The 15,156-nt window shown below is 39.6% G+C and overlaps 1 protein-coding gene across 1 annotated transcript in view; it reads left to right on the top strand.

Annotated features, from left to right (window-relative positions):
- BMPER (BMP binding endothelial regulator) overlaps positions 1-15,156 on the top strand; it is a 149,236-nt gene that overhangs the window by 124,696 nt on the left and 9,384 nt on the right. The window contains exon 14 of the mRNA XM_053960044.1: positions 14,616-14,746. Within this exon, the coding sequence (XP_053816019.1) occupies positions 14,616-14,746 (131 nt within the window). The remainder of the gene's footprint in view (positions 1-14,615; positions 14,747-15,156) is intronic.

Consider the following 15,156-nt stretch of genomic DNA (forward strand, 5'->3'; position numbering starts at 1 on the left):
AAAAACAGATCTGAAGGACTACAAAGGAAACCTATTTGCAATGCAGAGCAATACATTTTATTGAGCATACACAACCAAGAAAGGTATTTATCTGTACTTCTGGGCACATCTGGAGACACCCTACAAGTATACACCCGTGAAAGTTCTCTTCTTTCAATGAGAAATTAGGACCAAAGACTAACCACATGTGAGCATAAAAACTAATGTGACAGTCTGCATTAAAAGTAAAGGGGGGGGAAAGGGGGGAGTGTTAATAATGTTTGTCTGAGTTTCTTTTCTAAACATTTGATTCTGACCACCTCAAGTCTTCCTTTACTTTAGCTTAACTACACCCTTTTTGTCACTTCCCATTGTGAAAACTGTACATTTCTGTGAGATGATAAGCAGGTGTTACTTTTCATTCTGGCAGCAATGGCATTTAGTGCAGGATGAAATAATCCTACCATTAAATAAGAAGCTCACAGTGGTGTTGTGAAGCTTAATTTGTTTGGAAAATGCTTTGCAGCATTCAGATAAAAGGCACTCTGGATATTCAAAGTATTATTACTGCACAGCTGGTGGTCTACATGCTGCAGATGTTTCTTCCATGCTGTTGCATGGTTACTTAAGTGGCTTCTTAGTGCAGATGTTCATGAGTGAGCCTGCACAACCTCCTCTGCTGATGTTTTTTGACACAGATTTTATTGCTGCTTGACTTTTGATCTTGAAAAGAATATTCTTCTACTGGTGAGGTGCTACGTGTGTGTATGACTACATCCCTGTTAGTTCAGCCCCCACTGCAAACAACAGCATCTGCAGCTATTTACTGTGGGCCTTTCTCTTTAGCCTCCATTTCCTTCTGTGGCTTTTACTTGTTCCCACAGTGTTTGACTCTGGGGATTCTGACTCTTCTGTTAATACTCTATCACCATCACTCTCTTCATGCAGACGTGATGATTCCCTTTGTACTCTTTGCCCAGATGGGATCAAGAACTTCATTGCATCTTGTTTTTTTTTCTTTCCTTGGTTGCTGCCACTGTTACATAAATGGATCTCTAAGAATTTCTGGGCTTGCCATTCACAATCTCTCTAAAAGTATTTGAAGATAAGATGAACTTCTAATTTCTTCATGTTCTGTGTTTCTCTTTCTTACAAGTGGAGAGAGTTAATGTGTGACTTCAGCTGACATCCACTTCAGCTGACATCCACATGTGCAAATCTCCAAGGCTGTATGATTTCATCAACCTATTTGGTGAGAGAACTAATGCTATAATTTGCCTTCACCTTACTTTGCTGTATTTCCAGCAAATGACAAGATATCCAGTCCAATACAAGGGCAATGGAGTTAACAAGACTTTTGTCTAACCTGAAATGCAGTGTATTACTGACCTATGAGTACAAAAGAACCAAACCTGTACACACACCCATTGCACACAGAGAGAAAGAGGAAAGTACAGCAGAATTGTACTGGTTCTGGTTAACATAGACTTTATTCACAAGATTCACATGGAAGACAGAGAGCATTTGGTACAACATACTGGAGTGTTTGTTCTTATAAGTATTAAAAATCCAAGCTTACTGGGCAATATATTAAAGAGCCACAATCTTGCAGCTTAGAGGAATGAATCTTGGACTTTGTGAGAAGGCAGAGGCTTAAAGCTGACTGCATCTAGACAAATAACTTCAGAAAGAGAAATCCTACCACTTTATGTAGCATTTTATTCATAACTCAGCATGAATCATAGCAAAAGTCTCAGTCTTTACCTGTAAAAATTAGATCTAAAAGAAAGGCAGCTTGAGAAGGCTAGGCCCTGGGTACATTGTGAGGTGAATTGCACCTTAAAGACTTTCTCCTTTCCCCTGATCTTTAAATGTGTAACAATTTGTCAGTGCTCATGGGATCTTCTAAATTATATCCATGGAGACTATGGCTACCTTTAATACACAGAACTGATAGGGTTTATGCAGATATATACCCTCTGACCATACTGAAGTGTCTCATCTATTCTCTGGGTTCATCTTGGTAGGCATAACTTTCATTCTGCCTCCCTAGTGTCTCTGACCTATAAAAATTGCTACACATATGTGTAACAGGATTTACTCCACCTAACTTTCCCACTATTGCTGCTCCAAGATGATAGACTTCTGGTATTGCTACTTGTCCAGATATTTTTTCATCCTTGACTGCTGGTACTGCAATTATACCTCTTCTTTTGCTGCACCTATTTCTAATATTGATGTGCCCAGTATCACTGGTAGGGTAGAGGGAGTAGAGAGGGACGGGGAAAAGAGGAAGGGAAGGAAGGACGTACTTCTAATGTTCTCTTATTACTCACTTCATCTCCCCTGTTCCATGGCCAATACCTCCTCCCCTATTTGATATATTCCTTTGCTCATTCTGGTTAGCTGAATCCCAGCTGAATCAAGTCATCATATGGGTAACATTTGGATTCACGTAATTTTGTTCATTATGACGTGATCATTTGTGATTTACTATTGCTTGATAACAAAAGATTCTTTTACACATTTTAAAAATTACATCAAATCAATGGCCCCAGGATGGAGGCTGAAAATCAGTGAGGAGGGGCTTTTACTCCTGCCACTTTGGCTTGAGTTTGAAACGTTTCACACAGTAGCTCTGCTAGGAGTAAGCTGGGCTTCCTTACTAACATAATAAAACGCAGACCATCCTAAGGGGATGAGGGAGTTGCATTCCAAAACTTTCACTGCAAGCGACCAAAGTTTAATGGAAAACGTTGAAAAGATTATATTAAAAAACAATTTTCCTCCTATATATCATAAACTCTATTTTATGCTTTCCCTACTCCCTCCTTTTTTTCCCTTACTGGCACAAAAACAGGGTCTTTGTTTTGACAGAGCTAATCTCCTCATGCTTTCATATGGGCCCTCAGGCTCCCCACCTGTGGAAAGATCCATGGGAGCAGAAAAACTACAGAGTGAGTTCCACATGCTCACCTCAAAGGGAAGAAATCATTGGCCTCACAGAGGTATGGACTGTAAACATTGTGGTTCCCAAGGACCCTTAGAGAACATGAACACAATCTCCTGCACAATCTGCAGTATTCCCAGCAATAGCTTTTCCTTCTTTATTGCCTTCTGTGATTTCTCTCTCCATCTATCAGATGGGTTTCTTCAGGAAATGTCCTGTATGGGCTGCTTTGCTGTAGTTGCGCTGCCTCCCTTTTCCCAAAGTCTGAAAGGTACACTTGGGGCTGACAATTTCCACCCGCAAACTTTGCTGGTGAGAAAGGATCTAGTAGCTTGCAGCCACTGCCAAGTTTGACAGCAAGCTTCCTAACAAAGTGGTACAGCTCTGAGATCTTTCCGCTGCTTCTGTAGGGAGGCCAGGGAAGATTTTATGGGGTGAAAAGTGATAGAGAGAGAATGAAATGCTTTCTAGCTCCATCAGGCAACAAGGTGGCCAGCATTGAGCACTGATCTGTTCCATAGTCTCTGCCCAGCCAACAGAGGCAAAACCATATTTAGATGTTTAGTACTTTGTATACAAGACTAAGCCCAGAATTTATCTTAACATCTTTGTGATTGGACATGACCCACAGATGAACAGGAAAAAAACCTGTGATTATTTTGTGATAGGGAGAGTTTGCTCATGTGGCTGCAATTTCTCATTAGAGTCTGCTGATTTACATCAGAACTGCCTTTGTATCTAGCCAAGTAAATGACCATGCCCAAACCAACTCACTGGAAGGTAAGTTTCAAGAACAAACCTTGGCTCTGTCTGCTTATATCATCTCATCCCACTTCACCCAGAATTAGGTCATTCTGGCTTTATAACATCTGTGTGGGTTTCTGTGGTTCCTGGGCCAGGCTGATATGTCTTGGAGTCACTATGTCTAGTACAGGAAATTTTAATTCATAGCATGTAAATTCAGAAAGCTTGAATTTAATGTTCAGTGATGTCCTGAATGAGTCTGGATCCTTCAAAGCCTTGAAGTACAGAACTGAAAAAAAAAAAAAAAAAAGGGCTGATGACAGTTCTGAGTCTTGGCTCCTGTGTTGTCAGCAGGAAAATCCCCACCCATTTCACTGAAGCCAGCTTTTCATCCACTGTGTTTTCATGCTCTGTATGGTGTTTTCCACTTGAGACCTTGCAGTCAGGAAGGTTAAAGAACAGTGGCAGTATGCAAAGCATACCTTATCCAAAGCTCTCTGCGTGTGAAGTAGCAGGCTACATCAAACTGACTAGAGAGCAGAAACTAGGTCTCTCCCTCCTGGCTGAATCCCTATCACTCTGCTTACCCTCTGCCTCTGGTATTGAATCCTGAATGGGACATGGCAGCACTGCTGCTGTTTTAAGACAGCCATCCTTGATGGACCTCACTGTTGGGGTGTCAGTCAGTCTTTATGCCTGCCAATGCCCACGTGGTTGTGAGAACATGCAGAGCAAAAGCAGAGGTGCCTGAAAAAATGTAAAGGCAGGAACTAAATATCCATCATGAAAAAGGTCAGCCTTGCTGGAGTCAGAGTAATCCCTTCAGGACTGCAGTTTTGCATTCACGTGTTTGAATCCAGTCTCAATCATGCTTTATGAGCCTATGTCTTTGTATGGGTCTGGGCCAGGACCACACAGGAAGCTATAAAACCCAAAACCAGAGTGGTTTTCTATATTTTTCAATTCAGGTAAGCTGGCTGTTGTGCCACTTCATCCAAGTCCTATTTTTAGCAACTAATTTGATGAAGAGCAAAGAGGGAGACCTCAGAGGTGAAATGCACTGTGAGGATGTGACTGGCTGGAAGGTGGCATTCTCAACGAGTCTGGCTTTGCTGAGATTAGTTTAGCTCTTGTTTTCCAAAGAGAGCAAGATGAGGGAGAAAGCTGTTTTCTAAATAGCGGTCCTATCAGTTCTTTCCATTGCTGTATTTCTTTCTTATTCCATCTGGAGCCAGCTTAAACTGAACTTTTTAAATGCTCTGCAGCCACCTAGAGGAAAAATACTGCTTGATTGAAGTTAATTTTATATGGATTAAGCCAAGGAGTGGGCTCTGCAGAGTTAAGAATGTGAGTTTCTAAACTAGCCAGCCTGTTTATTATTATATCACAAGACCTCCTTGGAAATATATACAGTGAATCATCATCAAAAGCTGAAGATAACTTCAGTTTATGTTTATAGTTCAGAAATATTTCCTGCTTCATGTTCTTATTGTGCTTGTCATTGGATATGACATATTTTTATGACAGTGTAGCAGGGCCACAGTATATTTTGTCAGCAGACAGAAGGAGATGATCTGGTTTGAATTTTTATTTTGAAGATTTGAAACCTGTATCATTTTATATGTTTATCTAATGACTATGACAATATGCTTTTGGTATATCTACATGGTTTATGTTTCTGTAGGGCCATGACTTCAAAACCTCCCAATAATTTTTGAGGTTCTATCTAGGATGTTTATAAGCTCATGCAAAACCTCTGGCTTTTGTCAGATGAGGGCTGTCACACAGAATATACTAATGGGCTCTCTGTCTACCAGAGTGAAAGTTGATGCAGTCGTATTAGAACCATTTAGTCCATGCCATGTTCATTTGCACTGTATAAAACAGAATAACAAAGTTTAAACTGTTGATTGAAAGTACTTTAATGTATTAAGTTAGATATTAAAATGTGTCTGTCTTTTTGAAATTGAATTAAAATTACTAGATTTTTCCTTTTCTAGATAAGATATGGCAGTTCAGTCTCCACTTGACTAGAGAGCTGGGGGAAGTATTCTTTAAAAATCTAGTCTAGACATGGAAAAGAAGATAAAATTTTATGTCAGTTACATAATGTAAAATATCAAAATGATGATGGATTTTCCTTGGTAGCAGTGCCAGAGGACACTGAAAATTCCATTATGATGGAGTGTCTCTGTCATAAGGCAAATTCACTTTAGCAGTGTAAGTGCTAAGCTAAGATTTGCACACAGTGAATGGAAATGTAGAATACTAATATGGATATTGAAAAGGTCCACTAAAACATTCTCTGTTTCTTTTCCTTTCTTAAGAAAGACTTGATATATGCATATGATATGGTCAGTCAAATAACTTGAATACTACTATGTTATGTCAGAACAGGATCTGTAATAAGGAGTCTTACTGGCTTAAGAAATCCTAAACATTATGAAGTTTAGGAATTTTTCTAGGTTGTGCCTTGGGAGGGAAGTGATTCTGCCCCTCCACTCCTCTCTTGTGAGATCCCACCAGGAGCGCTGCATAGTTTTGGGTCCCCAGCATATGAACAACTTTTTGGAGCAATTTCAGAGCAGGGTTAGCAAGATGATTAGAGGAATGGAGCGCTCTTGTATGAGGAAGGGCTGACAGAATTTGGATCGTTCAAGTCCGGAAAAAAGAAGGCTTCAGAGTGACCTAGTTGTGGCTTTCCAGTACCTAAAGGGAGCCTATAAGAAGGATAGAGCGGGACATTTTACAAGGACTTGGAGTGATAGGACAAGGAGGAATGGATTCAAATGAAAATAAAGTAGGTTTAGCTTAGATAGTAGGACAAAAATCTGTACTGTGAGGGTGATAAGGCACTGGAACATATTTCCCAGAGAAGCTGTGGATGCCCCATCCCTGATAGTGCTCAAGGCCAGGTTGTGTGGGGTTTTGACCAATCTGGTCTAGTGAAAGACATCCCTGCCCATGGCAGGTGGAACTGGATGATCTTTAAAGTCCCTTCCAACCCAAGACATTCTATGATAAATGATGGGGTACCAGAAACACAAAGTAGGTCAATTTGGCCATAGGAAATCAGTGATAAGCATATGGGCTGTACACCTTAGGCCCCTGGGCCTATGAAATACAGGATTTTTGGTAGAAAATCCTTGAGGAGTTGACTTTCCTTCTGGACATTAAACCCGTAGAGCATCTATAGTATGTTTTTCCAAAACTTTGCATAAATGCATGATAAGCCTTATCATTTAGCTTTAGATATACAGCTACTGTTACCTTTGCCAGTTATGTGATGGATGTTTGCAAGTGGATGACTATGGATATTAGTTAACGGAAGATAACATATCTTCAGAAAGCAGGTTCTAGCTTTTGAACCTTCAGCGTCAGATTCCAGGTCATACTCCTGAATTTGCTTCTCTAATATTATTGTTGATCCAGATATTTTATTGCAAATTACTTCTTTATAAGGGGTTTGGATACTCTGCTCTAGTGCAGAGTATTATGGTCCTGGCATTTTCCAGCTAGATATACAATCCACAGATCATACAATATACAGGCAGCCAAATTCTTTTTGCAGTAATCTCTTCAATGAGGGTGGAACAGACTTTATTTATACCACTCCAGTATGCAGGTACAATAAGAATATTTTTGATGGCTATTTTCAGTGTTATCTTGGGCAGTTTGAAATGGGTTATGAATCTTATGCTATATTTTCTCTTTATTCCAATAATTCCAGTTATGGAGTTGCATGTAATGTGTACAGAGGAGTGTTTTTTAAATTGTTTCACTTCAAGAACTCAAAACAATTTGAGTTCTGCATACATATTTTTTTTCAAATTCCAGGTCTATTTATTTCAAATGCCATGGCTGCACAATGAGGGTGAAACTCTACATGGTGCAGAGAAACAGGAGAAGAGGACGTGAAAACTCTTTTCCACTTTCCAAAAATGTGTGGGAGTGAAAGGGGTCGGCTCTTCCCTAGCTGTGGGTGCCATTTCCATATTCTGTTGAGAGTTTTTTGAGCAAAAATCCACTCTTTCTAAAGGTGGCAAGTTAGCTGCTCAGCTGTACTGTAGCCTTCAACTCTAGGAAATATTCTGAGTCATACCAGATGCTTCTCGGAGTCCAGCATTGTCCTTCTTAGTCATTGTTCAGCTATTTCCCTGTGGAGGGATTTTAGCCAACCTTTCCATTCTCAGGACCAGAAAGTACAATTAAAGTCACAGATGCCAGTAAGGATCCAAGCACAAGATGTAAAAAGCCTACTTGACACATTAGTAGGACAATTAACATGAAGAAAGAAGTAGGTAAGGTTACTGTGCCATTTCATTCTTTATTTGGTTCTTCTTCCTTCCTTTCTTTTAAGTGGATGTACCACTGGTACTACATATTGAGAGAGATTATAAATAGGTGGCGGGGTAGTGCTGTCTTAACAACTTCTATTTCATGAGGGTTTAGAAAATGTTCCAGAATGTTTCATTGTTAATTTTGCCGTATTCTTGTGGGCAATGTTGGTTAAGGCAATGAAACACAATTCTGGCTCAGAATACTCTTTATATAAAGGTTAAAAATACATGCAGAACACTCTTTTTGGCTTTATCCAAAGGATTTTGGATAATATTTTTAGCAGCACATAGTGTAGGCTTGTGGTGACATTGTGCAGCACAATATGGTTTCTTTCAGAGGTCCACATGGACATTCGTTTATTCAGCATTTGGAAAATACCGGTTTTGCTTATCCTTTGTGAGGGAAATATGGGTTCTGATTTTTTTTTTTTTAAGAAGATGTATACGCAAAGAAATCAAAATTGAATTACTGTCTTTGCTATGTTGGAAATTACCAGCAGTAATTACCACTTGCATTGAAAGCATCCTGTGTTGACTCTAAATAACTGCTTTGGGAGGGTTCCTTGGCAAGGCAGGGATGGATATGGGTATCTCCTGTGATTCTGTTTAATTATCTGAATGCCAAGTCTATATCTGTACCAGGAACATTGATTCTCAGAGTTAAATTAGGGCTCTTCAATGTGTGTGTAACATGACTGCTATGCTCCAAAAATCTTAGATCACACACAGCTCTTTCCCTCTGATGGAATTGTGTATTTTATAATACTCTCTGTTTAGCTTAGTGTGGCAATACAGTCCATGGTTGAATCAAAGTTGCAGAAAAATCAGGAATCAGGATGAACTTTGAATTCATGATTCAAATGCCTACTACTGCAAACTCCTCCTCTGCATTCTGCCAAAAAACAACAGTCATATTCTCAAGCATTATGGCCAATGCTTTCTTTATAGGAATGAGATTTCCCCATGGAGAGGATGTGCCTGCAGTACATTTGCTGTGCACACCTCACTGAAGATGAGCTGTGAGTTCCTTTTCTGCTCCCATACTCGTAGGGATGTTTTGGAGCCTGTTGAGCAGGGAGTTCTTCAGCATGGGGCATTATCCAGTGCAAAAGTGCATATAAGCTGCTTGCCAGTTTTTGTGGGCCCTTATTTTCACACTTAACAGAAAAAAGTGTCGGGGAACTGATGATGTTTTTTATGGATGCCTTTATCTGATCCCAAATTTAAGGCAATGTTACCAATGTTAAGATGTGTGGGAAAAGCACAGAGGGAGTACAGACATGGTTACCTGGTCTTGGAAGAAATGATCCTTGAAAATGACTGACTTTGCTGCATGAAACAGTCCATTCCCCAGGCAAGTGCTTTGAGTGAATACTCAATAGACGTAAGAATTTCTGTGTTTTCAGCAGCCTCCAAAATTACTTTCTTTGAGTTACTTGCTGGTTGTGCATTAATATTAGTAAACTCTGGAGAAAGAAAGAATGATCTCAGGCCTTTGATCTCAAGCTTCAAAGCCATAATAAGTCTCCAGCTCTACATACTATATTTCAGTACTTCAGTAAGGTTAAACATGCACATGCAGAAAAGAGATAGTTTGCGATAGCTGCAGCATGAGACTTTCCATTATACATTGAAAAATGGTTCATCTTCTCATCTTATTTTGTGAAATGTCTTTTCTATCTGGGGCCATAAATAATGGCAACTCATTGAATTTTGTCGAAAAAACAAAAAAGCCCAAACAAACTTTCTCTCAACTACTCACAGAGGCTTTTATTTTTCCTAAAAAAATAGGCCAAGCTTGTACTAAAACTCTGATTTGGCTTACCTAATAAAAATTTATCCCAAGAAGTCATGTCTCACAGGATGGTGGGGCTGGAAATTAGTATTTCTCTATAGGCACATGACTCTTCAGGCTTTGAAATTTGCAAGTGTACAGCTTATTCCAAGTGTAGAGAGGACAAATCCCATCACCACCTGATGCTTCTTCATATACACAAAATGTATGTAGTGATCCACTATCTCTAATTGCTTTTGTAAAATTTCTTGAGATCTACTGATGGAAAGAAGAAGATGTTATTATTTTCTATGTGTGTGGAACAACTTAAAGGTACCAAAATGTTTGAAAAATGCACTGCATCATACTCCTATTGTGAAATGTGGGGGAAAAATTAAGCCCCTCCTAAAATGGTTGATTCTGGGTTTGGATTCATGTGTATCGCAGAAGAAAATGAACTGATGTTCCACAAGTGAACATCTGCAATTTCAGTCCCGTGTGGCACAGGCTAAGGCTGTAGCCTTCATTGCTGTGATCTTTTCTTTTTCTTTTTTTAAATACTGCATGTAGCACAGGAGTCTGTTCTTTGCCCTTTGTGGGACTTGGAGACTTTCCATGGTTTAATATGAAAAAGAGCTGTTGCTGAAGGAGTGTAGTCATGCAGTTTGCTTTGAAGATGTGGCAGCAGAGTGTATGTTTGTCTCTTTCAAGGGTGTGTCCCACAGCTGCCGGATGCCTTCACTTTCATGGATTTCCCCTTGCAACAGTTTGTGATTATACACACCCAATTAACGCCATCTCTGACACATACCCTGCAGGCAGCACAGACAGCATCAAAAGGGATCACAGTGAGGCACTTGGTACCAGCCGAGGACTCAGAGGTTGGCTGTTCTCTGGTGCTTATTTGGAGCAGGGAGGCCAGATAAAGTGCATGGTCACATCCAAGTGTTTTTCTTTTTCTAAATGTAAATATGTCCTTAAAATAAATGTAATTTTCTTTTGGACCACAACATCATTGTATCTCTGTATCATTTCACTGACGGCAGAACTAAGGTTGTCTGAAGTATCTTGTTTGCATTTCCATGGCTAGTAAAATAGCTTCATTTTATAAGTAACTTGTGCTGCAGTCTTCTTGTGTGATTATTTCTGTCTGACTGTAATGTTTTGATGTTTAAGTTTCTAATATGTTTTTACTTAATTTACACAAATGCTTTGTTCTTGGTAAAGGGTCACAATACCCCACAAGACCCAAAGTTTCCATCCTGTGCAGTACAGTAAATTGTCAATAGGGCTTCATTATTGGCATAATTCCAAAGTTTTATTAAACTGTATTTTTTTGTTGTTTGAACAGTCCGGTCAGATTAGAGTACAGATAAGATGTGAGTACATGCAATTAGTGTCACCAAATCTCTTTTTCCGATTCAAGGGAAGAATAATGAGAAGGCAGAATCTGATACATTTTTTGAAATGTATCACTGGAGAGGATAAAAAAATAAAAGCTATGGGCATGCCAAAGTTTTTTGCAAGGGGAAAGGATTAGGATAGCACACAATATTCAGTTTTTCAATTTACTTGGTAAATCATCCCATAATCGCCCTTTAACATAACTTTAACAATAATAAATGTGAGAAATGTAATTAAGTGCAAGAAGTAAACAACTGCTAAAAATACAGACCCAAAGTTGAAACTTGGCCACGGGCCATCAGCAGTTCACCCTCAGAGCCAGCCCCCAGAGAATGAACATCTTTTACTTCTGTGTCCTTGCTCAGAACTGCCCTTTCATTAGGAAATAAAAGGAGGTTTTATTTTTATTCACTAGGCTTGGCAGATGTGGATATAGTTTTCTTGACACTCATTTTTGATTTAACATTAATTAATTAATTTAATTAACTGTACAAATAATTAGAAATTGTAATTCATTATTAAAACTGCTGCAATCTGACAATGGCTCCTCAACTAAGCCTAGGGCTTGACCCGAGCAGCTGTCACCAGGATTAAACACTCAATGAAAATAAAAATTACACCAGCAATTTGGTATGTAATTAATCAGCAGATTCTTTGTGTTGCATATGGCATGCTACTTCCTCAGTGGACACCCATGCTGAACACTGTAGAAAATAGTGCTGATCTCAGCCAAAGCTCAGATGTTTCACTCTGGAGCATGCCTGGATGTCCATGGCCATTTCAGTGCCAAGGGTTAATAGTTGGTGTTGCTCACATACATATAGGAGCAAAGTTCTGTGCTCTCAAAGAGCATGGCTGCCCTCCTGCAGACTGGGAGCACTGCCTTCCCTTCCCCAATCCCTCAGACTATGCCTAGGCTTTGCCAGGGTCTGTGCTAGTCTTACCATGAACATGTTAGCTATTAAAAAGCTTGGGTGATTGATGATGAGCCTGTAGTTTTCCTCATCTTGCATCTTTTTCTGATGCAAGCATCTGAGGTAGCTGTAGGTTCATTGACTCAGTGCAAGAGGTGACATCTCTCTCCGAGTAATGCTAAAAAAAAAAAAAAAAAAAAAAAGTATGCTCTAAAAAGCAGAGGAAGTACCTTACATTTAGGGTTTTATAAGTTCTTAGTCAAGGAAGTTGATGAACATATAGCCAAGCTGATACTGGCAAGCATCCCTAAACACCATGGACATCAATAACAGCTAAATCTGAGTGGAGAGTGGTGAAATGTGTTTCATAAAGGGGGCTGGCACAGAAACAAAAACATGATAAAATGGTACCTTGACAATCAACTGTTTATGGAGATTATATACAGATTTTCTTTGTGATAATGATTTGTTTCAGTAGCAATCAAGCACCTACTTCACTGTAAAAATGAGACAAGCACCTCTTAAATTGCATAGGGTATATGGAGCAGTGCCTGCTGCAGAGATACTAGGAAGAGATCACAAAGAGGTGTTGTGGCCAAAGGAAACAGTGCGAAGTTATTTAGTGTGTCACATAAAAAGGTGACCCTTTGTGCTTATGCAAGGTCTTTTATCAGCTGACAACATCAAACCACCCCAAGGATGTTGTGCTAATCTATTCCTTGCCTATCAGCTGTGATACGCATACAGCAGCATCTGTTACTGGAAAAGATGTAAAGAGACCTACCACAGGACTAAAGTGAAATAAAATGACATTGTCCCTAGAAAGTAAAGTTATTGCAAATGAAAACAGCTGGTCTGCAAATATGAGCATGTTATGTATTTGATCCAAAGCAATTCTGTTTATTCACAGTGCATATATATCAGTAAGTCAAAGAGAGGTAACCTTTATACATTAGCACTTGTGTTACTTATTTTTCACAGTGATTTTTTAGGTAATTTCATTTTGAGGGTCCACCAAGAGTAAATTTATTAAAAGTCATGAAAATGTAGCAGAACTGTCTGGTCACTGAAGCAGCCAGTGACTTTGGCATGGGGAAATTCTCCTCTTTCAGAGGCACTGTTGGACTTCTAGAAACAGGCTTTTCTGTGTTCAAGGGATTGCTAATCCTTTTTCCAAGTTTTGAATAAAGGGTTCTCAATTGCTTTAGAGCAACATATGGGCATTAGAGCTCCTGATTTTTCTGAGGTTTTTGCACCATTTCCAAGCTATTACCTCTTCTGCTGTGGAAAAAGTTTCTGGGAAACTAAGTCTATATCTATCCTTTTCCTATAGACAAGTCATATTATGGTCCATAGGAAGAGCAACTAACATGAAGACCACATTTTTCATTTCAGCCCTTCATCTTTGCAAGATGATTTGTGCCTTTGTCCTCTCAGAAACAGGAAAGCCCCTGAACATGCATGGAGCAGGGGGACCTTGACCATGGACACACAAGGTTCATGCACAGAGCACCTTTAGTGGAAAGCAGATGAACTGAGGGCATGATTTTCAGAGTATGCCTTTCCTATACCTTGTCCTTGCCTTTTAATGATTCTGCTGAGAGCGATAGATACTCAGCATTTCTGAATTCACGTTGCTACACATGCAAAACCATCTAAGCATTTTGCATGTGGAGAAACCACCCACTGCAAATCTCTTGGCTCTTGCCAGTTATATTTTAGGTCTGTGCCAAATAGGCACGTGTTCTGAACGAGCTAACTTGAAACATAGTGGTGACATCCACAGTAGCACTTTCACATAAAGCCATATTAGCAGCTTTACTCCCTGTCATTGTGGTACTTCCACATAAGAATGCAATGGAAGAAGAGACTGGGTGGTATGAACCGTGCTTGAGGGATTTCCTAGCATGAAACTACTCAGTTATGCTGTATCAGCTCTGTTCCTTTGGAGTGCCTTAAAGTCTGGCACTTAGTAGTGATGCTGGAGAGAAAACAGGCATATAACTATTTTCATGCCTTCAAACCAGGAATAGTCTGGAGGTGACCTGGAGAGAAGGCATCATTTCTTGCATGGAGAGACATGTGCTCATTGCCTACAGAATTCATACACTTAACACTACTGTGATTACTGTGTAAAACTATTAAATTATTACTTTCTAGGAATAAAAAGGTTTTATCTTATGTTGACACAAAATCATTGCAAAAATGGAGTTTGCCTTCCCCCATTATGGTCTCAATCCTCTCTACCTGACATTTCTTGGGTCTTCTTAACTCCCTGTTTCTGTGTGGTTCCCTGGTGCTCTGGAGGCTTCTCTGCATTAAAGTAGCACACCAAAAAAGAGATGAGCCCTTGGGATGTAACTTCAGGGATGCCTTTAACTTTCTTACCATTTAACACAAGTTGCTGTAGCATTGAATGCCATGTGACTGGAAAGTAAACAACTCCAACCCTCAGGCAGATATCTGCCAAAGCATTCCTTTCTTATTTGCTTTGGGGTTTTGTTCTGCAGGTCCTGTGTGACAGACATGTGTGAGTGTCCGATCCATAAAAACTGCTACTGTGAGTCATTCCTGGCATACGCTCGAGCCTGTCAGAGGGAGGGGCTGAAAGTCCAGTGGGTGCCAGAGCAGAACTGTGCAGGTAAGCATTTTGGGACTGCTTCTTTGTAAACTGTTGCACAGGCTAACAGGCTGTGATCATACTAACCTTTTACTGTTGGAGTAGGATCAAAAATGACACAGGAATTGTAGCAGCTTGGAAGTTCTTGGAAGTTTTTCTTTCAGGATATGTAAACTGTTGATTACAGAAAAAGTTTAAACTCCTTTGACCTCCTGTCAAAACACAGTTATATTTCTGGGGCCAATATGTACATATAATTGCAGTAGGTTCAACAAGGAAAGAGGAGCAAATGTATTTAGTGCAAATATTAAAATGCAAACCTGCATTAATAATTGCATTTGGTCCATACTCACTGTGTGATTTGGACTGCATTAATTGCAAGTAATTGTGAGTAATTGCCTCCATGAGAAGCAGTGGCCTGTGGCTTTGGG

Source organism: Vidua chalybeata, chromosome 1 (genome assembly GCF_026979565.1).
Source record: "Vidua chalybeata isolate OUT-0048 chromosome 1, bVidCha1 merged haplotype, whole genome shotgun sequence".
Classification (NCBI taxonomy): domain Eukaryota; kingdom Metazoa; phylum Chordata; class Aves; order Passeriformes; family Viduidae; genus Vidua; species Vidua chalybeata.